Source organism: Excalfactoria chinensis, chromosome 1, assembly GCF_039878825.1.
Source record: "Excalfactoria chinensis isolate bCotChi1 chromosome 1, bCotChi1.hap2, whole genome shotgun sequence".
Classification (NCBI taxonomy): domain Eukaryota; kingdom Metazoa; phylum Chordata; class Aves; order Galliformes; family Phasianidae; genus Excalfactoria; species Excalfactoria chinensis.
The window spans coordinates 44704058-44731448 of record NC_092825.1 but is presented as its reverse complement, the minus strand read 5'-3'; the positions used below and the strand labels follow the sequence as shown (position 1 = coordinate 44731448).

The 27391-nt window shown below is 40.0% G+C and overlaps 1 protein-coding gene across 1 annotated transcript; it reads right to left on the bottom strand.

The window, feature by feature from the left end:
• On the bottom strand, positions 1–26530 carry SLC17A8 (solute carrier family 17 member 8). Its single transcript, XM_072345695.1, has 12 exons — positions 26072–26530; positions 19853–20105; positions 17721–17839; positions 14530–14644; positions 13979–14066; positions 11467–11553; positions 10527–10666; positions 8662–8811; positions 6738–6870; positions 5392–5502; positions 3867–3994; positions 1–3316 (listed from the first exon to the last, which is right to left on the bottom strand). Exons 1-12 carry the CDS (start codon positions 26170–26172, stop codon positions 2978–2980), a joined length of 1764 nt encoding a protein of 587 aa, XP_072201796.1. The 5' UTR covers positions 26173–26530; the 3' UTR covers positions 1–2977.
• Positions 26531–27391: the final 861 nt, after the last annotated feature.

Here is a 27391-nt window from a genome sequence, read left to right as displayed (position 1 = left end):
TGGGTTGTGCCAGCAGTTTTCTTTATTCTTTAAATGATTCATATTATAACATATTTTAAGAAGACACTTTCAAAGAAACAACTTCAGTGATTGTGCTCTCTCAGATCTCGCAAGAGAACACTGTTGAAACAAGTTACAGATAAAGAGGTTTAGGATCCTGGAATTACGAAGCCTGTTTAATCCCAATACACTGGCTTCATTCTCAGACATAGGGTAGTGTGGAAGCCACTGAGTAGATCAAACACTTGATTAACTAACAAAGATTTCCAGGAAAGAAAAGTAATTTCCAAGTAGCGTTACTGTTTACATTTTATGCAATCCATCTGAGCTATTTGAAACAGTTGAAAAGGAAGGGGAGAAAGCCCCAGTATCCTACTGTGATTGCCTAGAGAAGCACTGTGGTCTGTAAATAACTTCAGCTTTTCAGATACTATATTCTACCCCTGGACGCAGTTACACTTAGAAAAGAATGAAAATACTTAAGTTGAAAAGCTCGTCCACAAGTTTTTAACCATTTCTTTCAAGGCATTAAATAATGTCCAACTGTCCACTGAAGCCAAACTACCACAGAACGAAATCAATGTGCTCAGTTTGCAGATGCAAAATGAGCTCCTCACTGTAATGTCACTTGAGACAGTTGCAATGCATAACTGTAAGAAATTGCAGCCACCAGAGCTACCACAGGAGCAACAGAATTGTCACATTTGGCCATTTCTGAAATTGTCAGGATGCTTGTAGTTTTTCTCATAACAAAATGTTCACTTTGTGTTCTTCTTAGTACAATGATTTATAAGTACTTGAAAAATTATCAGTGTGGGGTCTTCTCTTTACTAAGGCTGGCTAATTCTCTTCCTCTTTCCTCTGCCAGATTATTCTTAGATTCTTACATTAACTCCTTTCATAATACTGTTTTCCATATAAAGAGTTCCTGTAGTAACTATGTGCATTCCACATGATTGAAAAAGGAGTTGTTTGGTTTGTCCATTTGCAAAGAAGTGGCTCTCTCTCTTTCATAAGATGCGGTCAGTGTTGCAAAATAGTTTAACATCATCACGTTCAGCTGTTTTGATATTCTGGTGGGAACATCTGACCACTTCCTGCCACTTAATTCCCCAGATGTTGATTATAACCTGTAAGAAGTCCAAGCTGAAGATTAAGATTTTGAGAAAATATTATATTTTTCCCTAATAAAATAAAGTTGGGTTTTTTGTTGTTGCTCTTGTTGTTGTTTTTTGGAGGGAGGGGGTTGGAGTGGATTGTTAACAAACTGCATTGTGCCAAGGTAGGATTGCTCTGCACCACAGCAATACCTGTATCTATAAATTATCAGTTAAAACCAGTTTAGAATTCCTCACTGAAGCTAAATTAGATGCACCTTCACCTCACTTTGCTTTTCATCCACTTTGCTTTTCATCCATGTATACTCTTGTAGATTGGATTTTGCTGGGTAGAAAAGTGACCAGAGACATGTGAAAAGAATTAGCTAATTTCAGGGTCTCCCTTTTTAGTTACTCTTATAGGAGAGATAAATCATCCATGGATTCAAATGATTGTACAAATGTAATTCCACTCATGACATTCAATTGTGCTTCAGCAAAACAGTAAAGCGATTATTAGAGATGTTCTCATTTTGTGTGCATCACAGTGTCTGTATATGAGAACAATAATACTGAAATATCACAAAGCACATTGTAGACTAGAGAGGATAGCTTTCAGTTGAATTTAATGAGGCAGTAATAATAATAACATAAGACAAATTATATCATATCGCACTGAAATTCTCCAATCTGAAATGAATATTAATGTCACAATGAATCTGAGTTGCAGCTGTTTGCATAACATGGCATGTTCCACTGGCTGGTTCTAAAAATGGTGTGAAAAAAGCTAAAGCCACACTATACTGTAAAATATGTACCTATAGAAAAAGAAAATTATTTTTAGACATAGACATTCTGCTATCTCTCAGATGCTACAGTACTACATCTTTTGCAACAGTGGGACTGTTGTGTTGATGAAGAAAAAGCTGTAGATCCAGAACTAAAGACTTTGCTCATCTAAATAGGCTTATCTAAATAAGGGCTGTTGGGACTGAGTCCAGGTACTCTATCAGTATAATACTAGAAAAATATATTTAAATTACTTCACAATAATTAATTGAGTGAGAAATCTAATTCCATCAGGACAATGATTTCCTTTCATAAGGATTTATAATATTGCACCACTAAAGATGGTTTTATATTCAAAATTATTTCATGCCTGCACAAAATCTTTAAAGGGGGGCGAATCTTACAAGGATCAATTTAATTACCTCATCCAGTCCCTGTGGATTATACTTATAAAGCAGATTCAACATCAGTTTTAGGGCAATGTTGAAGCACTACTGTGCCATCTCTGCTACATGTTACCTTCCAGTTGTTGAGTGACCATTAGTGGTTATATCCTCATGTAGATATAAATCTGTTTTTCCCTCCACTTTGATCTTTTGCAGTTTTCAGTTTGATATGGGTTAAGTAGCTCAAATGTTAATCTACAGGAATCCTCAAAAGGCAAAGCAGTGCTACTCAGGGCAGATTCGTGTGCCTCTAGAGCCCCACCAATCACATGCATCACTGTGGATCCACCATCTGATATGACCTTTTCTGTTGTCTGCTCAGACGAGGATAAAAGGGTGCTCCTTGTTCCTACAGTCATAGGCTCACGCAAGGCAGAAGCTCTGCCAGGAACGATCATTGAACAGGAGCTCTGTCCAAGGGAATCCAGTAGCAAAGTGAAGACTGAGTGTTACTTCCCCCTGTCCCATTGTTGTTAGATCTCTTCCACAGTATTAGAAATCAAGTATTACCCCTCTTGTCTAGTCACAAGGACAGACATTACACAATTGAATCAGAAAATAAATATGGATACCAGGTGATTTGGGGCAGCTATGCAAAAGGGAAGATGGGAATAGCTGCTATACAAACCTTACAATTTCAAGTGTTTATGACAAATCTTGAAAATTCCCATTTTCATAATGGTAAGAAGTCTGTTCTTCTGTGTCTTGAGTCATTTGCTTTTGCTTTCTCCATTCCCTTCTCTGTATTTCACTGTTTTGAGTGGTAGCACCATATGTTTTCTTTGGACTTACAAAAGTTTCATTGTTCATCTCAGTTTCCTCAGCCAGTTCATCCTGATCAATTATACCACATTTCTCTTCATTCAGGTTTTCAGGGTCAGCCCACTCCTGCTTCTCCCCAGAAGCAAAAATAGCGTAGAATATTACTCCACTGTAGTGCACCAGGGCTGCGATCAGAAAGACATTTTGCCATTCTTCACGTGTCTGAAAAAAATGGTCCAGGTCTCATTAAGTTTGCAGTAAAAAGAAATATTGATGCCTGAATTATACTATGAATTAGCACATGCTGACAGTTGTTTGATTCTTGATGTTACAGATAGCACAATTTATGAGATGTAAATATTTTAAACTCCATATCAAGGGCTAACACAATAGAAAAAGGGACATGAAATATTCATGGAAAAGCAGATCTCTCCCTAACAACTGAGTTAATCAGTGATTGCTCAGGGACTCTACTATGGGTGCATTGCAGAGGTGTTTCCTAAGTAAGCCTGATAAGCATTCACTAGGTAGCATGGGGATATTGAAGAGGTTCATCCTGAGGTGGTATAAAATAATACCTCCCTACACAGATAATTAGTTTATAATAGCTAATCTAGCATCTGCACTGTTGTAGAAGGGAATTTTAAAGCAACAATAATAGAAAATAGCTGGAGATATTAATGATGAATTTGAGTTCCCAGGAAAATTGAAAATGTCTTAATTTTCACTGCATAAGCAAATCCCTTCCCTGGGAATCACGGAGAATCATTACCTTGTGTTTTGTCATTGCACCAACGATGAGTGGGCACACCATGCCTGACAGCGTCCCCACACCATTGGAGATGCCCATCAGGATGCTGGCATAACGTGGGGCTATGTCCAAGTGATTCACATTGAATCCTACAACATACCAGAGACAACAGTCAACTTCATGCTAATGGGCCAATAAAGTTTTCTCTAGCTGTTCTGGATGAAGAAACCTGAAACAGGCAGGAAATCTTAATCCACATATTTAAAGAAAAAAGGGTAATATTTTCTTAGTGATAAAGATGGGAGATACTATGCAACACTTCATTCTTTCACAAAACTTCTTTTTAAATTCCTCAACCATGTTGTGTAGAAAACATAACTCATTTTGGCTTCACAGTGGTATAGAGTAGCCATATTTCCTGTCTTCTCATACTGGAACAATGCATTCAGGAAAAAAATTTAATCAGGGAGGGAAAGTGTCATATTTGTAAAATGTATTTTTTCTTTTTAAAAAGATATATATATATTTGGTAGTGTTTTTTAAACATATTTTCCAATTCTTTAAGTTATATTTAATCAATACGGTAAAAAAAAACCCCAAATGAAACAAAACAAGAAAACTCCCATTGTATATAAACCAGTCAGAAAATTAATTACCCTGACTGTAGCATATCTGCTCAGTAAATATTTCATTAGAAAATAAAAAGAGATAGTAAAAATCAGCTCAGATAATTATCATGCTTTAGGTAATGAAAATTAATCATAAGGGCTATGGATAATCACTAGAAAGGATGATGAATTCCAAGTCCATGGGATTAAATATAGTAAAAAGCTGAGTGCTGGGAAAATTCTGCAATAAAAATTGATTGATAGAAATGGCCTGCCATGCAGGCACCCCATAGCCGAGTAGCACAACTACTTCCCATCAGCATAACCCCGAAAAGATGGAAGATCAGCAGTTATTTTGTTTTGTTCAATAGATCCATCTTCTTGACAGTCTTCCAGGAGGTGGGCTTTCATTGGGCTTTCTTCATTGGAAGATATATTAGTTTTAATAGCAGAGATAGTGATGGAATTACAAAGCCAGAGACTGGTAAGCCTCATGAAACAGGCAGAAACAGCATTTCAGATGAACAGGGTTCATCTAGGGTTGATTCTAGGATACAACAGAGACACAACTGGCAGAGGAAGCACAAACTGGCAGATAGACTTGACAGTGGAATTGCAACCGTAAGAGTAATTCTTTCTTCCTCTTTTAAGGGATACTCATTATGGAAGGTGGCCACCACTGTAAATGGCTTTAGACAGCACAAGGCTGGTATAAACTAGAAACAAAACAGAGCAGATTCTTTCAAAGCTTCATGTCCTATACACAACACTTCTCACAGATACTGAAATAAATAGTTTCTGATATAGGAAGTAGTAGGGAACACCCTATAAGTAGCCATGCTTAAAGCAAACAATAATAAAATGATGACAGGAACAGCACTGAGGGTAACATCCCTTTTAACAATAATAATGAAATTAATAATAAGATTAATTCTTACCTGAAATCGCAAAGCCACTGAAACCTACAGCTAACACCAGAAAAGAAATAGCCACACCTTTTGTATGAGAATAACCAACCACCAAGAGCAAGGTTGCTTCCATCCCAAAGCCTGAAAATTAAATATGTGGAAATAAATTACATTGCAGGAACATGTAAATGTTTATTGTTGGGAACATGCTTGCTGGAATATTTTAATATCTTTTATTGATAATGCACTTTTTGCTCCCCCTCCCCTCTGTAAATGAGCTGAGTGATAGAATAAATTGACTCATCGAGCAGTATAGAGAAACAGTGAGAAAGTGATTCTCTACATAGCACCACAAAATTCACAAAACAAAAAATAAAAGGGGTGGGGGGAGGAGAGAAATATTTCTTGTCTTCAATTTCTTATGGCTGTGGTGAAGTGACAGGTTCTTGGCAGGTGGAACAAGAAACTACTTTTTCAAACAAGTGTTGTTGTGTCAGCAACAGAAGAGGGTGTGCTTGGCTATCACAGGGAACTTCCAAGGCTTTGCCTTTAGTGGAAATCAACTTTTCCTAATATTTAACTTTAGAATCCTTCTGTTTGTTGTTTTGTTTTGTGGGGGGTAAGGGGATTGTTTGTTTGTTTGTTTGTTTTTAATTAATGCTGAAAGAAAACCTTGAAAATACAATTAATAAAAGAATCCTTTGTGAAGATGTATAGCCAAGCACTGTGGCATCTCAGACTGCAGGCATCTCTGTTTCAGGCAGCCCATACCACTCATAAATAATGTAAGCCAGGAGCCAGAAGAAAAGCATGACTCCACAGTCATGCTACAGTTTAGTATTTGCCAGTTACATGCAGATGCCATTGATTTTTTAGTTCCAGTGACCAGATTAAAAATAAACTATTTTGTGCTCAGTAAAAAAGGGTTTGTCCATCCACTGTGTTTCTTCCAGTTGATCTCCACAGCCTGAATTTGTTAGTGGATTCTTCTGGCAGTAGCATACAGGAACACAGCCAGTTAAAAAAAGGTTGTGAAAGGGTTCCTGCAGCACCACAGGATGTGGCTAGCTTTGTCAAATCAAGTTTTGAAGATGAGGACTATTTTATCATAATCTCTTCTGAGCCAGTCCTTATTGCCCTTCTAATTATTAACAGCTTGCCTTGCCTCCTCTCCTTTTAAAAGCATGCTTGTAAGTAAGGACTTACAGCATAAGGATATCTAACATCAGCTCTCCATTAAGTATTCCAGATTAACCAGCTGCAGATGCAAACTAGAGTAATTTTCTTATGTTGCAATAAAACATTGGCCAAACTATGATATCTGCACCAGGTGCAGCACACAACTGAAGTACTATATTTTGGGAATCCAGTAGTACCTCCACAATTCATGACCTTCCTTACAGTGGTAGTAGTTAAAATCTTCCTGCTCCGTAAGAAGTCAGCTATCTGCCCTCCAATGGGTACGATGATTGTCATGACCATGTGGGGAACTGCAGACAGAAGGCCAACCTGAAATTAGAAAAGTAAGTAAGCCCTTACTGCTCATATCCTTCCTTGGGATTTAGGGGGAAAAGAACAGGAATCATACATATATAGGACACATCTTTAGCATATATCCAGCTTTAGAGATTTTTAGGAGCTTGAGAGACTCCAACATGCTCCTGTCCAGGCAGTGGCAGCTTTTCTTCCAGCTCTGAGCACCTGTATGCAAGCTATAATGGGGCTCAAGCTATAATAAATGGGAAAAAAAGAGAACTCTGCCTAAAAACACTGGAGTTGGTATTCTAGATGAAATTTCTCTCTCCAATGACAGTGCTGGAGCATGAAACTACAACAGTTTATCTCATTAAAGTAGAAATCCAAAGCAGGGTGGTGTGAATATCTCCTGGTCCTGGAGGAGAAGGCACAGCACAAGAATCTCACCTTAGAGACATCATGCAGTGTCTCTGCTTTTTGGTGTTTGCTCTGAAGAATGGCATAGAGGACTGAAAATATTATACTGTAGATACCAGAAAGCACTTACTTATGTGTTCTACAGTAAAATGTTCCATCTCAGTTTCCAATGCTTTTATGTATTTTTATTATTCTGTTCTCAAGGAGATCCTTTCTGCATAAAAATTCTGTTTCTTGACACAATTATAATGAAGGCATCACATGCATGTTTCATGGGCAATAAGTGAATATACAGCATAAAGCCTGAAATTATATTAGAATCTTATGAATAAGCATACATTTGAAGACATGCCTATACTTCTGCTCTTGTGGTAGTAGGACCTATAAACTGATGCTCATTTTATCATATTTTCTGGCAGAGGGTTCTTCCTTTTTCTGTAGGCTCTGGTACTTACTCCAAATACATGAAAAGACTGTTTTGCACAGTTTTAGTGGCCATCACATCACCTTGTAGAGGCTTAAATTTGGAGAAGTAATTCAGTAGGAACTCTGAGTTTCACTTTCCTTACACTGACACTAAATCAGCTTTACATTCCTTTTTCATTAGTGAACATTCTAACATTTATGAAAGACAATTAAGAATAGACAAATCTAATTGTCTTAATAACCCTGTTCTTCATACCATTGCTACATGAGGCCATTCAGAGTGTCATTGCCCTGAATAAATAGTTATTGCCATAATAAAACAGTATGTTACTTTATGAAAAATATTATATAACAAGTAGGTTTTTTAAAGGAAAGTTGGAAAAACTTTCTGGTACAACCACCCCACAGTCCACATTCATGCTCTATCGCCATCCCTGGATGTGTTTAAGAGCCATTTGGATGTGGTACTCAGGGATATGATTTAGAAGAGGTTTTTTAGGAGATGGGGTACTGGTTAGGCTGCAGTTGGACTTGATGATCTTCAAGGTCTTTTCCAAGCTGGGTAATTCTATGATTCTATGATCCAAGATTCTAAAGGGAGATTGTAGCAATACTGGTTTTAATGAAGAGGCAGGAAATATCAGTCCATGGAGAATCTGACCTCTGATTGTCAATGAAATGTACTGAAAAAAAAAAAGGAAAAACATTGCCTGGCAAGTACTGCTAAGCCACCCACACTAAAAAAACCTGTGCATTTCTATTTACTTACCTGTTGGTTTCTATGATATGTTGTTTTGTTATCAATGAAAGCAACCCTAACTTTCTTTCTTTTTGCTAGCATGCTTTCATGTCTACCAAGTTTGTAAACATATTTCACCCAGTTACCTGGAATAAACTACAGAAATGACTCCAGTGACATCTGTGGATCCTCTGTCTCCTAGAGTGGAGTCTGAAGGTCACTGCTTCATCTCAGACATTTACCTTACTTATTGCAAATCCAAAGACTTCTTCAAAGTAAGCAGGCTGACTTATAAGGAGCAAATAGAAGGTCCAGCTTCTACAAAAGTTAGCCACAATGATTGCATAAACTGGCATTGAAGTGAAAAATCTTTTCCAGGGAGTACTAAATTTCTAGGGGACAAAAAAGAAAAACACCAGTTTTTTTGCAGGCAGAAGCACAAAGAGATGAGAAAGTATCATCAGCATCATGATTATCCATTATATTGCATAAAATTTACACTTCAAATTGCTTACAACATCAGCCTGAAATAGCGGCAAGAGAGACAGAAACTTTCTAGTAATCATTAAGACTTTTAGGATGACTACTGTGTTAATATTGCTCTGCTTACTGAAATCACAAAATTCTGTTCTGAAATCCTGCTGTTGGGACAACAGAATCAATAACAGAGTCAAAGAATACTAGAGGAAATACTGTTCTGTTCCCCATTCTCTGTCATAATGAGGTTTGAGACGGTCCTGCAAAGGGATGATGAAAAAAGTATTCTCCAAACTAAGAAACACGTAGCAACATGCCAGCAGGCCGCTACTTGCTTCAACCTAATTCCTTTCATTCAGCTAAAAAGCTTATGGTAGAGGATTTAATTCATATAATTTTCTCTGGGCATTTCTAATTTATATTTATGCTTAATATTCCAGTAGGTACTGGAATAGGCTCCCCAGGAAGGTGGTTGAATCGCCATCCCTGGATGTGTTTAAGAACCGTTTGGATGTGGTACTCAGGGATACGATTTAGCAGAGGTTTTTTTTAGAGATGGGGTACTGGTTAGGCTGCGGTTGGACCTGATGATCTTCAAGGTCTTTTCCAACCTGGGTAATTCTATGATTCTATGATTCTATTAAATACTCCATGCAGCAAGAGCAAAAAACAGTTCAGAAATTTTTTCACTTGAAATAAATATCAAACCAGAAGCCTGAATAAGTAACTATTGCAACATTCATTGCTATTCTCCTTTCTTTAAAATAGTAGCTGTGTTCCGCAAGCAACTTTGTGTCTGCAGTCATGTGTGAATGCATGATGATGGTACTCGTATCCTCTGCAGTCAAACCTCCAGGTAGCAAGGGCAAAATCATGACCTGAAAAGAGTGTGTGTGTCTCCAAACAAGATCTGAGTGACTTCAGCCAAACTTCAGGAGTATGCTCAAAAGAAGAGTCTGATACTTCATGCTTTCTCTTACACCGTTCTCTAAAACAAGTAGAGGAGCAGTGTATTGAGAAACATCTTTGTTTTTTGCCTATTGCAAAAATGATTTACTTAAAGGAATGGATAAAGTTTGATAGGGAAATAAGTTTTGCTTGTAAGTTCCCAGGGTCCTCCTAAGGAGAGAAGTCTTAATACAGAGTACTGAGCTATTGTGGGAGAGAACAGGGCAGAAATCCCAGCCTGAGCTCTCAGAATTTCAGTCATCCTTGGCAGAAGCCCATAGGGCAGCTAGATAATATAACATCTGGAGCCAGATCCTTATTATGGTATTTCCATTAATTTGGGGATTTATTTTAGAACAAGTCTGATAATTTCTCAAGAACATACCAGAATGTGTTGTTTCCTGCTCTCCCCACTCCATTCCCCTCTCTAGACTAGGGATGGTCTGTAAACCAAGAGCTGAAACATCCCTGCAGGTTTTGCCTGTTGCTGAACTTGTCCTGTATGCTTGCATGAGCCTGATCCTTCAGTCTTCATAAAACAAACAGCCCCTAATCTTCAACAGAAATAGTTCTGCTGCTCTTATGAAGCTAACTGTAACCATCCCATTATATGCTAATACTATGCAAAGCGTTCACAAATTATAACGAGTCACTGAAAAGCTGTTTTGCTTTTTTAACTTACATTTGTACTAGCCAGGCTGGCTCCTTCTCCAATACTTGTTTCTATATACACCCTTTCTTCTCTGGTTATTGTTGGGTGTGCAGCTGGACTCTCATACGCATGAAGCAGCCAGAACATGTACCAGACAATCCCAAACATTCCTAGAGAGGCAGGAAATGCAAAACTCAGTTTTAAAAGGAAATTAAGCTGTACTTCTATATCTAAAATTGTTAAGGCTATTTCAACAGCCAATTAAACCAAATCTCTATTAAAAAATATGCTCAGAGAAGGGAGAAAAAGTGATTCCCAACTCTGTACATACTGCACGCCTGTTTGCAGAGCATTTGAGCATCATGTTGCTCATGTGACACAGTACGTGTCAGGCATAGAAATGGAAGAAACAAAGTTTTACGTGGAACTAAGAGATGAAAATAACAGAATGATCTTAACATGTTCACATTTGCATACAGACCTTCACAACCAGAGAAGACACAGAAAACATCTCTACTTCATGGGACAGATTTTTTTGTGGCAGGTTTCTGAAGCATGAGGCTCCCCATCAGCAGCGTATTTTGCTGCACAGGGTGCTCTGGGATACAATATCCCAACTTGAGTGCTTGTGCTGCAGAACAACCTGCACAGCTGCAACCAACCCAGTCATGGGATGACCATGTGTCACTGCCACCAAGCGCACTACTGAAAGCCAGAATGTATTTCCTGTTAGTCCTTTACATCGTGGGCATTACAATTTTAAAACATGCTGGTCATTACAATTTTTTGAAACATGCTACACCAGATTAAAAAACAAAAGTTTTCAGAAGCTGCCATAAGTAGAGATTAATTGGGAAGACCCACTTGCAACCATTTCATTCATCAGAACAACTTTGATCCATACCCAGGCTTAACAAAACTGCAGGTAATACCAGTTAGGGAGAGGATATTCTTTATGTTAACAACTCACCATAAATATAAAAGACTGATGACCATCCTATATATTGTACTAGCACACCTGCCAATGGCATGGCAACAACTGCACCTGCATAGGACCCTGGAGAGAAAAAGGATTGAGGAAAAATATCAGCAGTGTTAAATGAGTCCAGCCCTTACTACAGGCTGGAATCATTTTCTTTTTTGTGGACATTTGTGATGGGATGGCAGCTGTGATATTTTGACTGGGATGGAGAGACAGGCCCTTTGCTGGAGTGGGATCATCCAGCTCATTCTGTAGCCAGGATTGTGCCCTCTAAATGAAAGGGATTCACAAAGCTGACACAGATGGCATAGCACCACACAGGTGTAACTTTTAAGATCTGAAGAGGGGATTCCCTCTTAACCCTGTGGCACATGAAGTAAACGTCAGAGAAGCCAACAGCTTGGATTTCATAAGCCCTCTTGGTGTCCAGAAATCCCAGTGGCTGCCAATATGCTGAGAAGCTTCTGTCATGGCTCAAGCCCCACCACCCGACAAGCATTACGAGTGGAGGCTCATGTCAACCCTGAGTCTGTTTAACCGTGTTTAGTTTATGCCAGTGGCATAAACAGAATATAACAGAATGACAGAATAAATATCCTAATGTTGACACAGGGTGATTGAAAAAATAAAAGGAAAAATGTGGGCTGTGCCAAGCTTTTCAAACGGAGAAACATACATTACTAGTGAAATATATTTCTGAATGACTTGCAGAAAGAACTGAGAACTTAAGTACCTGGAAATAAATTTCCATGAACTTTCTAAGGAGGATTCATGTAATCTGGACATTTGGCATCAGCACAGAATAATCACATGTGAGAAGTGTCGCTTTGAATTATTTTAGGAAATAAGAAACGTGTGCTTTTGACGTTATTATATACTCTGTTAACAAACACGTATAGCCTAAAACTACAGGCAAATGCAGAAGTACACCTCACTCCATTCATTAGCAAACTCTTCTCGTTGCAGAGACCCTTTGCCTCTGTACAATTAATTCAGTGTTCTTGCAGAAGTAGTGAAGCCCCGGGCAAGAAAATAGAGAAACCAAGAACATGGCTAACACAGGGCTTCCTAATCTTTCCATCATCCCTGTTCACCTTTCAAGAGCTAGAACTGATGATCTGTAGCAACTAAAATGGGTGTTGAGTTACAGGATGGATCTTTTTCTACGCACTGCTGGGATTTCAGCATTGGGTGTAGAGGAACCTCTCTTTTAGTCTGTTCCTTTGCACATATTTGAATCTCCTAAATAATCACTAAATGCCAGAGTCATTTGTAGTAAAAACAGCATTCCCAGAGTATTAAAAGGAAATACTTTTTTTTCACATTTCAATCCTTTTTTTCCCATAATATTCCACATGTATTTTAGCTCTGCATTTTGCCAGGCCTTTCAGTCCCACTGCTAACAGACAATTATTTCCTGTGACTTATATTTTCTATTGCATATTCTCTCACACAGTCATTTGTCTCCAGCTGGCTTTACCCCACCACCAAGGCTTATTTTCTGTTTTCTCTTCCTCCATTTTCAGCTGCTCACTTTTCAAAGTGTTACTATTTCTGATGTCTCTTCAGTATTGTTAGACACCTTCTCACTGCTCCAAGTTCCCTTTTACTGGTGGGAAAGTTCAAGACAAGTAGAGATGTGTGTCTTAGAGGATAAGAAACAACAGACCAAAGTAATGAGTATGACTTTTCCTTTACTCTCAACAAAGCCCACCTGAAATTACAGCACAAATATTTTTGCTCCACACTCTGGACTTTTTAGGGTATGAGAGTGGAGGAAGTGCATTTGGGTTGTGGCTTAACTTCCTCCCATTTAGACCTCTATCCAAGTCCACCCTGGAGTCAATAAGAAGATACAAGCATTCACAGCTTTCCCTGAAATCAGCAGCTAGGTTAGCCACTGAAATAAGACGAAGAAATGAAAGGGCCAGAAAGGAGTGAGAGTCAAAGTAGTCTTCTCAGGAAAGAAAATGTAGCACAGAGTGACCTGCAGCTTTTCTTTTCAAAACCTGCTAGCCAGAGGATAGATTTAGAAGAAGAAAAACCCTTTATTTTTAATATGGATATGAATAAAAAGAGAATGGTATGTAAAACTCAGTATTTTTCCTGCTCCCTGATTCATAGAAAGACCTAAGGCTCTTGTCAAAGGCTAGAAATGGAATGAAAGAATTTTATTTCTCCCATCTTTCCACTGGATTCCTTTCCCCAAAGCATTCTGAAATTTCCTAGAAGCCACCTTCTAGAAGTCTGTCTGCCAACAATAGGAAAGACACAATGAGTACAGCAAAGAGCAAGGCTGAACAAGCCCTCAGTTCCTTTAAAATAGTTGTTGAGTGCATGCTTAATTAGAATAGTTAGTTCAATGCATACAGCAAATAGAATGCCTAAAGACTGAGCAAACAAACAAACAAACAAAGAAGCAAAGAAAAAAAGAAGAAAAATAGTGAGCCATAAAGTAAGTAATATGTCTGTCAATACATTTATAAGCCTATCAACTTACCACAAAACGATGTCGTTGCCAACCTGCTTCTCTCCAGTGGAGGAGCCCATTTACTCCACATCCCATGGCAGGCTGGGTAGGTGACGCCCTGGCAGACATTTCAGACATCATATGATTTGCTGTCACTGCATTCCTACTTTAAGTAGTTGCTGACAGAGTTAACCTGTCTAGATTGTTGTCACTACATGGGAAGGGTTAGAATAAGCCTGGGAGAGTTTTCCTCTGGGGGGTGTGAAGATGGCAAACTAACTTGGATAATCAAATGGTAAAGTGTCCTGGCTTAAAAATGCTGCCTAGCACATGCAGTGGATGGCTTAAATAGGCAGAACTAGGTCTATCTGCAGTACCATTAATCCGCTATTTTAATTCCTTTTAAGATAAATTTAAAAATATAAATCAACATAAGAAAAAAATCATCACCGTTAAAATACCAATGGAAAAACAAACACCGCGAAACAAGAACAGTAGATGGATCAAAAAACCCCACCAAAATGTTCATAACTTTTTTTAAATACCAAATTTCCCCAAATGAAAGTGGTGAATGTTCTTACCTCCACCAGGCCTTGCAGAATTCTTACAAACATCACACAGCCGTAATGTACTCTTGCTGCAGAAGGGATGAACATATTCAGTGTAGATGTTAGAAAAATAGCTGCTCCAAACACCCTTTGAAGAAAAGTATCATAAAAGAGAATGTAATTGTTATCTGCTTTTCAGAAGCAACGCTGTTTTCAGGTACAGTCTCAAAGACAAATTTCTCCACTACTCGCCAAGTCACCAACACAGACAGTTGTAAATTTGCCTTGTTGGCAAAAGGGTAAATACACATAAAGTCACTGCATTTTCTTCCCTGAATGAGACAGGAGTTTTATGCACAGTTTAACAAAGGTTTTGTTTTTTACCTCTATCTCAGAGGATGAGACTTGGATGTAGATGCTGGTGGCTAAGCTGTTTACATGAGTCTTAAACTGAGAGCATTATTCCTACTCTGGGAAGTACTTGAATTCTTTTGTATCAGTAGGGTTTTGCTTAAATCAGGTGAAGTCTTCTTTGAGTGCCTTACTGAAATGTGGGAGTGTGCTGATTATTTCCACTTCCTGCTGCTAAAACTCATAACAGCACAGTTTGAGATCAACTTCTTCCCAACATCAGTTCTTTAAATAATAGCTAAAAGCGTTCTTTGCAACTGTGGCATAGAAGTGGTGCTTCTGCAAGAGAGCTTCTGTGGAAGACATGATATGAACATTTTGGTCCCTGCTCAGGAAGGTCCCTTCCTGCAGCTGGGTGCAAGTCGGTCAGGGCTCTCCATGCACCTGGGGCCTTTGGGAAATCTTTTGCAGCCTCACAGAGGTTACCATCCATTAGAAAAATGGGCAGCAGAAAACTGTGTGGTAGTTATAGATCCAAGTAACATCCTCAAAACTTCAGGACTCTCAGAGCTGGATCTGTCTCATTCCCCACAGTCTGTGGGAGTTCTTCCCAGTAGAGACATGGGCTTTTCTCAGCTTAACTGAAGTGTGGTGCAAACTTAATGCATTATATTAATAATAAACAATAGTGATGATAGACAGGATGGACACATGGGCCACAGTGCAGTCATTTCAGTATGGGATGGTTGCAGGCTTGCATACATTTTCGCATCTGGCTGATTGAAGTCTCATGTTCCCTTACTGTACCACAGGCAGCGTTCAGTAGCTGCTACACTGAATACCAAGAGTTCATGACTCCAACATCTTTGGAGGATGATAGGCAGGAGGATCACCTCTCAAATCCTGTTACAGCACTGAACACTATTAGAACAGGTAGAAGTTCATTCTGCAGACTGAAAGCTACATTGGCTGACAGCTCTGAGGACCACAGCATGTTAGAATATGGAAGGTTAGGTCAGAACAGCCTTGTCTTATCCCACAGCTGAGTTTCATCTCTCCCTTGTGGCAGAGGTCCTCAGCTCCTGGCTACACTAATGCTAGCTGGCAGCACGCTGCTCTTTGAGGACTGCAGTTCACATTCCTTTTACAAACTGCTCAAACTCAGTGGTGTTGAACAAGTTCTGAATTGGCTTATTATGCCTGTGGCATTTAACAAATGACACATTAAGCTTCATTCTGATACTGGAATGGTATTAGATATTTAAACCGAAATAATGACAGCAGAAATATTTTCTCCTTTTTGATTTTTCTGCCAAAGACATATGCAGATCTCACTATGGATGGCTATTTATCATCTTCCATTGAAAAATAATCGTAAACTTTTAAAACCTTCTGATCTATGGAGGAATTAATGATAGCATTATAGCACAAAGAATCTACAGTCAAAGATCATTGTTTTATTTCATCCTGTACACCTCTTGAAAAAAGCAGCAGCTCATGCCTTGACAGCTCATAACCCAAATGACAAGAAAGGAATCAACATATGAACACAAAAGCAAAGAAGCTGAGCAGGCTGACAGAGGGAAGTGACAAAGGAATGAATTTGTATAGAAACTGGTCTGAAAATCTGAAGTGGCACACAAAGCCTGTAATCGCATCTTGACATTTAGGAGCCTGCTTTCAAAGCCAAGTAAGATTTAGCCAAGAAATAAGCATTATTGAGAGCTCTGTTATGGTCAGTGAAGAGTTCTGCACCTCGTGTCTTCCTTGCCATGTGCAGAGTTACTGGTTATGTTATCATAGTGCTACTGTCCATCTCGGGGAACTACACCAAATTATGTAGAAAAGTAAGTTATAGAGCAAGTGGAAGAACGAATAAGCTGTAAGAAAGAGAGCGTGTTTTACTACCCAACACGCTAGCTCTGGGGATTCAGTTTCCAATCTTTACTACTTCACTTAATGCCAACTCTTAACACAGCCATGTTGTAAATGCATCATTTACGCTGTGTTAGTACCAGCCACTCTTTTGTTACTAAGAGGCTAAGTAGTGCTTCTGCAAATAGTCGGCATCTTTCCAGCAGTTTCCAGCCTTCAATCCCAAAGAAGCTGGTCTCCAACATGGCCAAGAATACAACAGTTCTTTTCAATTAATCGATGTATTCTTTTCCTCTCACCACCGTGATCTATAGTCATCTGCCATTTCATAGTATCATAGTATCATAGTATCGTGCGAGTTGGAAGGGACCTTAGAGATCATCGAGTCCAACTCCCGGGTTTCGAGCCCCCTGTGTAGCGAAGCAGCACTTCTACCCCTGCGCCACAGGGGGGGGATTCGAACCCGGGCCCTCCAGTGCCGCAGGCAGCCGCTTAAACCACTGCGCCACTGGGGGCACACACATTTAACATCAAAACAGCCTTTTCTAGCAACAAACTCTTCTGCCGAGCAGTGTGCCATTGCCAAAAGCTGATACTATGGGGTGCTTTATGTTTCACGTCTCCTTATCACCACCAAACAATCAAGAAATTTTGTTAGGACACATTTTAGGATAAGCAGTAAATCAAATAGACACAGTTGCTAAATGGTCCATGAGCTTTTTGGTGGAATGCAGATCTATACAAATTTTGACTTGTATAAAGCAACTTACATGGTGTCAAGTGGTTTTAATGCAAAAAACGTGTCTGAGATCCGTTTGAATGACACATTATTATACCAAACTATTTGCATTAATGATGGTGCGGTGGAGGGATTCCATGCGTGTTTAAGGTTCCACAGTGCTGAGCAGGATTTAAACAGGTAACAAAAGACTCTATACCTAAAAAACAGACATTTGTAAGGCTGTAAAGCTTAACTCTTTTGATTATTGTTTTCTAACCTGTTAGCAGCCAATTTGTTTGCAATAAAACCTCCTGGAATTTGTGTCACAATGTAACCCCAGAAGAAAGAGCCGTGTATGAGTCCCACTGTCTCTGGATCCCAGTTGAACTGTGCTTTCTGTAAAACAAACAGGAAAAATGTAAAATGAAGTGCACTGATTATGAGGTAAATGCTATTTGCAAGACTCCCAGAAGTTGCTCCATCCTATAAATCAAGATAATATCTTTGCACTCGTGTTACTGAGGTTGAATCTTCTCCCAGTTATGGCAAAATGCTGTCAAATTGCTAGGTGGAATTACTGCTTCTGCTCTGTCAGAAGGTAGCTGGTGCTGGTCCTTCACCCTTGGCTATTGCCATTGCTTCCCTTTGGGCTTCTTATTCTTGAAGACTGTTTTCATGCCTGCTTGGTGTTATATGAAGAACCTGCTGCTTTCAATGGGCACATCCATTACATAAGATTGCTCAAGCTGGACTTCTTCTCATCAAGGCAAAACTAGCATTTACATTAAGAAGCAGAAAACGTTTATGGAAGAAAGGGGAGAAAGGATGACATCTGAAGAGGTGATCTAAAATTAAAGCTAGGTTAATGCTAGCTGACTAGTGTATCTTGTATAAAAAGTGATGCCAATCATAGGGTTGGATTTGGGTACAGAATACCACCCCCCAGACAGGTTACAGATGGCCAATAATGTCTAGAGCTAAGAGAAATACTTCCACAATAAATGTCATCCTTGAATACCAAATAGTTTCAGTCTTTTCACTCAGATCTTCCTGATTAAGGGCATTTCTCTGATCAGTCTGTTTTAACATACTCTGTTCAGAAGAGGGATAGTCAAAACCCAGAGAAAAACACATATGAGAGTGAACAAAAGGTGACCCACGATGCCCCTCCTGCCCAACATTCTGGGACATTAAAACAGGGCTTGAATCAGTACAATTACACTAATGTAAGGCCAGTGTCAACATTTTCTCCTTGAACCTCTCATTCAGAAGAACTATTCTGGAGAAAAGAGAAACCATGTTGTTTTGCATTATGATTACTCTTGGGCTAATCACATGGCAAAGAAAGGTGGTTGAGCATCACAGCACAGATAGACGTATTCTGAACTAAAACTGTCACTAAAACATGACAGAACTATGAAAAAATGATGGATCCTATAGTCTTTTTTTTTTTTCCATATTACTTTGTTGTGTATAGAAGAAAGTATATAGAGTTGCAATTCAGTTTGTTTAATATCTAGTTTTCTACTAGTGATTTTCAACTTAGTCTCTTAGTGTTAATATGTAAGTGCTGAGACTTCATGAGACATAGAGGAAATTCCATTATCAAGAGCGGCTGATGCTCAGACAGAACAACTTGGTGGTGTTATCTCAAGGGAAACATGAAGAAACATCAGGTAAGAGTCAGTATTCCTGTGAATAACTTGTTATAAAAGAATCCAACAAGTAAATTTTATACATGCAAGAACTGGTACACATAACACAGTGCTGTGCCAAGGCAGGACTGAAGAAACTTAGATACACTTTGAACCTACAGTTCATTGGGTGCAATTTTAAGACTTTGTAGGCATCTTCTGTGAACCACATGCCATCCATCACAAATCTGAGATAGCTTGGCACCTATTTCCAATTTCTTCTAGGCAGCACTCCCTGCTGTCAATAACTTGCAACTAACTGTTGCCCTATTGCCAGCGACTACTTAAAGGTCTTGAAATTCATCCACTGATCTGAATAGAGATCAGTGGTACATAAAGCTATTAATATTCCTTCTGTAGAAGCATTAGGGTGCATTCTCCTGAAGGACAGTAAATAGTAAAGACTTCTGCAGCTGAAACAACATCTGTCTACAACTGAAAGACTGGGAACTTGGTAAACATACAAGCCAACTCAGTTCTCATTTCTACTATTTACTCTCTGTATGTCATTGCAAAAGCTTATATCTCGTGGATTTTTTGTGTGACTTAAAGACCTAAATAAGTATAAAGAACCCATGCATCTGTAGGTATCCCGACTTGTGTGTCTTGCTGCCTCAGTTTTTGACCTATACATGTGCTGTCCTTCAATATAGGGCACTTCAGCAACTCTATAAAGGAGTCCAGACAGAACAGGAGAAGGAGGATGGCTTCTCACCTGCAGTTCTGGTTTGCCATTTATATATACAGTACTATTGTTCACCATTTCCACGATGGCAACACCCAGGTTGCACCGAATTCCAAAGGAAATGCAAAAGCCCAGGCCGCTCATGATGGCGATGATGTAGCGCTTGGGCAGTCCACAGCAGTAGCAGTCACACACTTGTGGCTTGCGGGCACTGGCCTGCACAGGCCTCCCCTCTTCTGTCAGCTCAATGTGATCCTCCTCGATGTTGGTGCCATCAATTTTCCTAAGCAGAAGAAGCAAAAGAAAATGGAAATGCCTTACTGTGAAATATAGATGGACAACTAGGTGCTGCAGTCAGCTGCTAAAGCACCTCTGAGTGAGGGGAAAGATGAGATTAGAAGACACAGCATTAGACCAGAGCTAAACTCTTCCTTTCCTAATATCAGTTTCTAATGCTTTTGTTTCACATGCAGTATACAGGCTTACCAACATGCTGAAACACTTAAGCACACAGTTAGCTCCAAATGCGTGCCTGCCCTCTGAACACCACCTGCAAGATTAGGGTTAAGTGTTCTCTAAAGGAAGGCCTTGATCAGCAGCTGTGTTAGGAAGCCTTTTAGTTTTGGACCTGATGTGAATCAGTGGATGCAGGATCCAGCTTCTGTTGTGTCCACCATGGAGGTGCTCTCACCACTAGTAAAACATGAGCACAGACTTAATATAAAAGAAGCCCAGCTTAGTGTACAAGATGATGAAATGATTTAATTCATTCTTTTCTGATAAGGAGTAACTTATTTCCTTCTTTCACACATCTGGTCTGAAATGTATCTGAAATCTAATGCACTTCAGTCTTCCATATAATATTCGGCTATTAAAAAATATTTCCAGAGCATGTATGGATGGGCTACACCTGGCAACCTACACAGTGGTTGGCTGGCTCTTTCAAGAGGAGAGTTTTTTGTTTAATCACAGCTTTCTCCAATTGCTGTATGTCTAATGAACTGCCTATAACCTAATGGATACTATTCCATACTCAAGGTCTAGCAAGTACAGATGGTATCTGTAACTTCCTGGGCTGCTGCATGTGGATTAAAATAGGAAATTCCACTTTAAATTGTTAGCATTTCTAGCTTCAGAGCTTCGTTTCTAGCTTCAGGTGCATCATCCAGTACAGGTTGGGGGATGACCTGCTGGAGAGGAGCTCTGAAGAGAGGGACCTAGGTATCCTGGTAGACAACAGGTTGGCCATGAGCCAGCAGTGTGCCCTCATGGCCAAAAAGGCCAATGGCATTCTGGGGTGCATTAAAAAGAGCATGGCCAGCAGGTGGAGGGAGATGATCCTCCCCCTCTTCTCTGCCCTGGTAAGGCCTCATCTGGAATACCGTGTCCAGTTCTGGACTCCTCAGTACAAAGAAGGCAGGGATCTCTTAGAAAGAGTCCAGTGGAGGGCCACAAAGATGGTGAAGGGCCCAGAGCATCTCCCCTGTGAAGAAAGACTAAGTGAGCTGGGTCTGTTTAGCCTTGAGAAAAAAAGACCAAGAGGGGACCTGATCCAGGTCTATAAATACCTGAGGTGTGGGGGTCAAAGTGGTGAAGCCAGACTCTTTTCAGCAGTGTGTGGAGACAGGACAAGGGGAAATGGCCAGAAACTGGAGCATAGGAAGTTCTGCATGGATGTTCACAAGAACTTCTTTACAGTGAAGGTGACAGAACACTGTAACAGGCTGCCCAGGGGGGTTGTGGAGTCTCCTTCTCTGGAGACATTCAAGACCCGCCTGGACACCTACCTGTGTGACCTGATTTAGGGAACCTGTTTTGGCAGGGGGGTTGGACTCCATGATCTCTGGAGGTCCATTCCAACCCCTTTATATTACTCTTATTTTCATTGTATAATAAAACTCTCAGCAACAATGAGAAAAGCATGTTAGGATACATCAGTTCACACTTCCAAAAAATACCAGAACTGAGATGGTTATTTGATTTAACCCCTTGCTCAAAGCAGTGCTAAATGTGAAGTTAAATTGGCTTGGTTTAGGCAGGAGTGGGGACTTTGCATTAAAGCAAGGTAAGACAGGAAACATGATAGGACTACAGTGTTACTGAAAGTGATTGAGATCTTTCAGTCCACTGGCAAAGACACAACATTGTTGGTGAAATGAGAGTACAGACAGAAACACAGAGAGGCACTTCAAAAGGAAGACCCTAAGTTTCCATTGCTCTGTGTGCTCGTGTCAGCGGGTGTAAACCATATAAAATGTCAAAAATGAAGAAGACAGGAAGAGAAAAGATTATTAAATAATTATTCCTAGAGCTATTTTTAACTCAAAAGATCTATTAACAAACAAAAAAGTAACGTTATTTTCTTATTCCAGCATAAACTGAGTGATACCAAATGAATTAAAGCATAATTACTCCTAGGTTTTTTTTGTACTTTTACCACTTTGTGTCAGAAAGATTACACTTTAATTGGTGCATCATTTTTGGGTGGCTGGCAAAGATCAGACACATTATCCAAAGCAAAAACATCTGCTCCTTGCTGGATGCATTCAGCAAGCTGTCAGTTCACATAGGCATGAAAACATCCCTTGACTCCAATTCACTGTTGGGAGCACTGGTGCAGGAGGACGAATACTGTGGTCCAACATCGCTTTTGCAGTGCAATTGATTGTTTTGCTATTGTATTCAACTACTCATTAATAAAAGCAGATTGAGAACTGATTCACAACCTCAGAATATTTGGTATCTTGAAAGCTTAACATTAACCCATCTACTATAACAGATTTGTATCAGAGAAAAGTGTTTTGTAACAGCAATTCAAAAATGAAGCTGGAGCAAAGTGTAAACAGTGCAAGCAAAACAAGAGTCTGTGTTTGACCTTGCATTTTGGCCTTATGTCACTGAACAGTGTAGATGTAGAATGAAGGTATGACAAATCCATGAAGGATGAGAAATGTAACTTCCAGTTGATCAGTACCTGGAATTGTACACTAATAATTTAGAAGAGAGCTGTCCAGAAACAGTTTTCTCTTTAATTATTTGAACAATGCTGGAGAACATTTTGCTGGATGGGGATATGTTTGCTTGGTATTTATATCCCTCTGCTTTTTTCCGCAAACACACAGCATTTGTCACATAAGAACATCTTGGCTGTTTCAAGGTATCTACATCTATATTTCATACCCAAATGTTACAACTACTGCATGCAACATTTCCGCATCTGGTGTTCCTTCTCTTCTTTTTTGAAGGGCCTTAACTCTCAATCATGCAAATTTTTGGAAGAATGGAATTTTTAAAACTAAATTGGTCATAAATAAAAGTAATAGAATACATACACATTTACCAATCTATGATCTATGTGATTTAGCATAGGAATTAGTTGTTCTTCTAATTATATAAATAAGCAGGATAGAACTACACAAGTAGCTTGGAAAGTAATGCTTCCTATTTATTTCTGTGGAATTGACAGCAGATACAAAATCATAATAACGCTATTTGATAGAGCAAATTCTCAGCTATAAAACAATCTTTTTCAACATAGTCATCATTTTTAGCAACACATTTTTGCCAGCTGTGAACAAAAGCTTGCATGCTGGACTTGTGAAAATCAGCACCAGTGGAGGTGACTTCACAGCTGCTATCATGACATCATTGCTAGGAAAACATTGCTCAAATGGTCCAGTTTTCACTGCATCCACATCCACAGTTTGGTCTCCACAAGCACTCAGCAAATGTCAACGAATACCAATGGGTGCAATGTTTTCTACACTGAAGAATTCATTTACACACCTTTGCTTCATCCTCTCTTCCATGACAGATGCCATTCTGTCATGCAGCCCCTTTGCTGCCATCTATTGCATGCCAACAAAACATAATGGAATATAGGTGAGAAGGTCCAACATCTACTGCCATACCATCAACATTCACCTCCAGCATTGTGGACCAGTAGAAGATAGGAGGCATTATTTTTGGAGCAGTCCTCATCTATTATTTCATTTAATGTTATTAAAACCACACTGATTGTACAATAACAGGAAAGCATCAACTCTTGCCATGTATTACAATGCTTTCTCAAATTAATTCTACCAGACTACACACTCTCCTAGCCAGCAGCAGCCATAGGTGCTCAAACTTCTCACCCACATGTACAACAAAAGTCATTGCACACAACAATTACTGATGATCCTGATGTAATTTTAGAATCCTACACGCTGGCTATAACATTCTCAGAGACCTGACCTGTGTTAATACAACTTGCCACCTATAGATGTGAGAGTTAAGCCAAATTCTTTGTTGGTCTGCAACATATTAGAGTCGGTTAGCAAAGCTGGGCTCACAACTGGTAAATACACACATGTACCACCACATGATAAATAAGTATATACTCTTTTTTTTATAGGCTAAGTTGTGGAGAGTTAACTTCAAGTTAAAAACCCTCATGTTTCCTTTAGAAAACTTTGGATGTGGCTGTATGTTTCCTAAGAGACTGCTAAACTTGTGGCAGTTCTTGCTTGGGTCTGATTGCAGACAGAGTAAGAAAGCACACATCATTTGGAGTATTTCCTCCATTGACCAGTACCTCTAGGAAAGGCACAGGCATACCTGCGTTTAACACAGAAAATGAGGAAGTTCAGCAAACTTTCTTGTATGTCAGCTCAGATCTGTTCACACCGGGAACAGGTTGCCCAAGGAGGAATGTGGATGTCCCATCCCTGGAGGCATCCAAGGCCAGGCTGGATGTTGCTCTGAGCAGCCTGGTCTGGTGGTTGTCAAATCTGCACATGGCAGGGGAGTTGAAACTGGATGATCATTGTGGTGTTTTTCAACCCAGGCTGTTCTGTGATCTGTTCTGCTCTGATTCAGCAGCAAGGTTGATGAAGTTGGGTGTCAGTGCTTTTAGCAGGGCATTCCTAATGCATGGCTACAAGAGGAGAGCAATCCAAATAATCCAAAGCCTGTGTGCCACAGGAACATGGCAAACCCTCCATACTAGCACAGTGAGTACTCACTAGATACAAACCCTGAAGGTATTTGGGTAAGTTAGCAAAGGAAAGCTGCAGTACTTAGAATGTGTGACTGAATAGACAACTCTTCAGAACTGTGTGGAAGAAGATATTCCATTCAGATGGCATAGGAACAGTGCAACTGGCAACGTAATGGTGAATATTAGTAACTTCCACCAAAGTCTACATGCATGCTTTCCCATACGAACACAATGTAGTATGATACATGTGAATTACTGTACATTTTCATGTGATAAAATGCATGTTCAGATGTGCCAAGAATTGTACCTTGACTCAAAATAACTTTCCCAAGAGAAAATAAGAGGTTACACACAACAGAAAATCAAAACATCATAAAGATGTACAATTCAAACAGTGCCTTGACTTGCAGAGACAAATGACACTTAACATGAAGCATGCCAGTAGTGCTGAGCTCCCTGGCTTTCAGCTGTCCATAGCATATCTCAATGCTGCCAGCAGCTACTCTAATAGAAACAAGCTTCCCTTTAAACCAACAATCTCGTTGAACAAACTAGCCATTTGTCACATTGTACTTTCATTTATCCCAAACCAAACATCTTGGTTTACTGACTCATAAACTGCCAGATAAAGACACAAATCTTTAATCCTCTTTCTGCAAACAAACAGCAGCTTCTCCTGATTTCCTTCATTACTCTCAATAAGTGCACACACGGATGCACACACACAGCTGAGCTTGGTACTTTATTTCTATTTGTTTTCTCTTACTGTGTTAGTAAGAGGAAAAAAAGATTCTCTAGAATTCCTCTGTAATTTAGGAATCTAAATCTGATTTCAAGAGTGACATCATTTGGGACCATTAGTTGCCATTAAGTCATCAGTTTTTCTCATGCAAGTTAAAACAGAATGATTCACATTTCATCACACAGGGGTTTTCTTCATTCATTAATTCATGCACGTTGTAACACCAGAACAGTATCTTATAACTTATATTTTTGTGGGAGAAGAAGAGGTCGAGCCGACTTCTCCTTCTCACACTCCTTCACCTCTCTTTTGCTTGATATAAATATTCTCTCATCTGCAGCCACATGCTGTTCCACGCCGCTCCTCTGGCACAGTTTGCTTTGCACAGCAGGGCGTCTCACACTGTGGGGACTCAGTAATTCTGCAACTCTAAATTGCTTAATATTCAGATATTTTTTTGATACTTCACTTCTCTTTAAGCAATGTAACCAATGGATCTTGCTAGGAATTTGCTATCAGATTTTACCTTCGCAGATTCCCCAGTGAGTCGCTAACGGTGTTCTTCACCTCCTCCTTTCCTGGGTTAAAAAATCTTTCCTTCAGCGAATCGAACCCTTTGAAAGGCATTTTGTCCTTTTTCCTCAGGAAATCCCTGATGTTAACACGCTTTTGCTTCTGCTGTCATATTTCCCGATGCCAGACTCAGGAGCCTGCGCCGGTCCCCTTGGTGACCCCTAAAATAACAACCAGTTGCTCAAGAAAGGAAGACAGAAAGAAGAATTGAGAGCAGATCTTCCCAAGCCAGGAGGCCAGTTCAGGAGAGCCGTGGTGTGGAACCCCTGTCAATACTCAGGGTCTCGGCAGCACACTTGCAGCAGCTCCACCGTGCATCTGTGCACCTCACGCTGCCTCGCCAGGGCTCGTCCTCCCCGCCTGCCTCCCTCCCTCCCTCTCTCCCTGCCTCCTTCCACAGTGAGAGTTGTGCGAGGTGGTGCTATAGTAACAGGCACAATACCTGTCCTCAGGCCACACCAGTTCAGTAGCAGGACCTCGCCTACTGCAAAAGCAAGAAGTTTATTAAACATTTATGAGCCCTTTCTGCAGCACGGGGAAGGCAGGCTGTAGCTCCCATTCTCTATTTACACCAACTCAGATGGGCCGCTGCCCCTTGCATTTGCTGAAGGGTCCATGGCCTCCATCCCAGCCCTAGCATTAATTATGGATGCTGCCTGCCCTTGGGCTGACAGGCACATAGATGCACTGCCACTGTGCTGTTTGACTCATAGAATTGCTAAGGTCAGGAAAGACTGCTGAGATCATCTGTTCCCAATCAAACAGTGAAATAGTGGCATGAATTAAACACAGCGTATTTTCAAAACACAGCGTGGTCGAAAAAGGTAAACCATTTCAACTCAGAATGAATTTGTGATGGCAACATGCCTTTCCTAGCAAGGAGAAGAAGCATTTCATGCAAACTCATGGGGAAATGCTGCCTCATCAGTCCTCTGTGTTGGCTGGAGTCAAACAAAGCAGGCCTCACTCATCAGGGAGAGAAGAGCTTGGGAAGCGGGGGGGCTTCACTTGGCTGGAATCTCTCTTGCTGCAGAACTGGTTACTGTTTCTTTCCGCCTCTTGAATAATTGACACGCTTTACAGCAGCCTTGGGGAACTCAAGGTTCAGCACAGGTAACCTGCACATTGGGTTCAGAAGACAGATCTTCCATGGCAAGCAAAGGGGAAGTAGGGCTGCAAGGCCATCTCCTAGCACTACCACCCATGCACCTCTGGCAGAGCAACAAGGTCATTGCTTTGGAAAGGAACGTGGGCCTGTTACAATCACCCATAC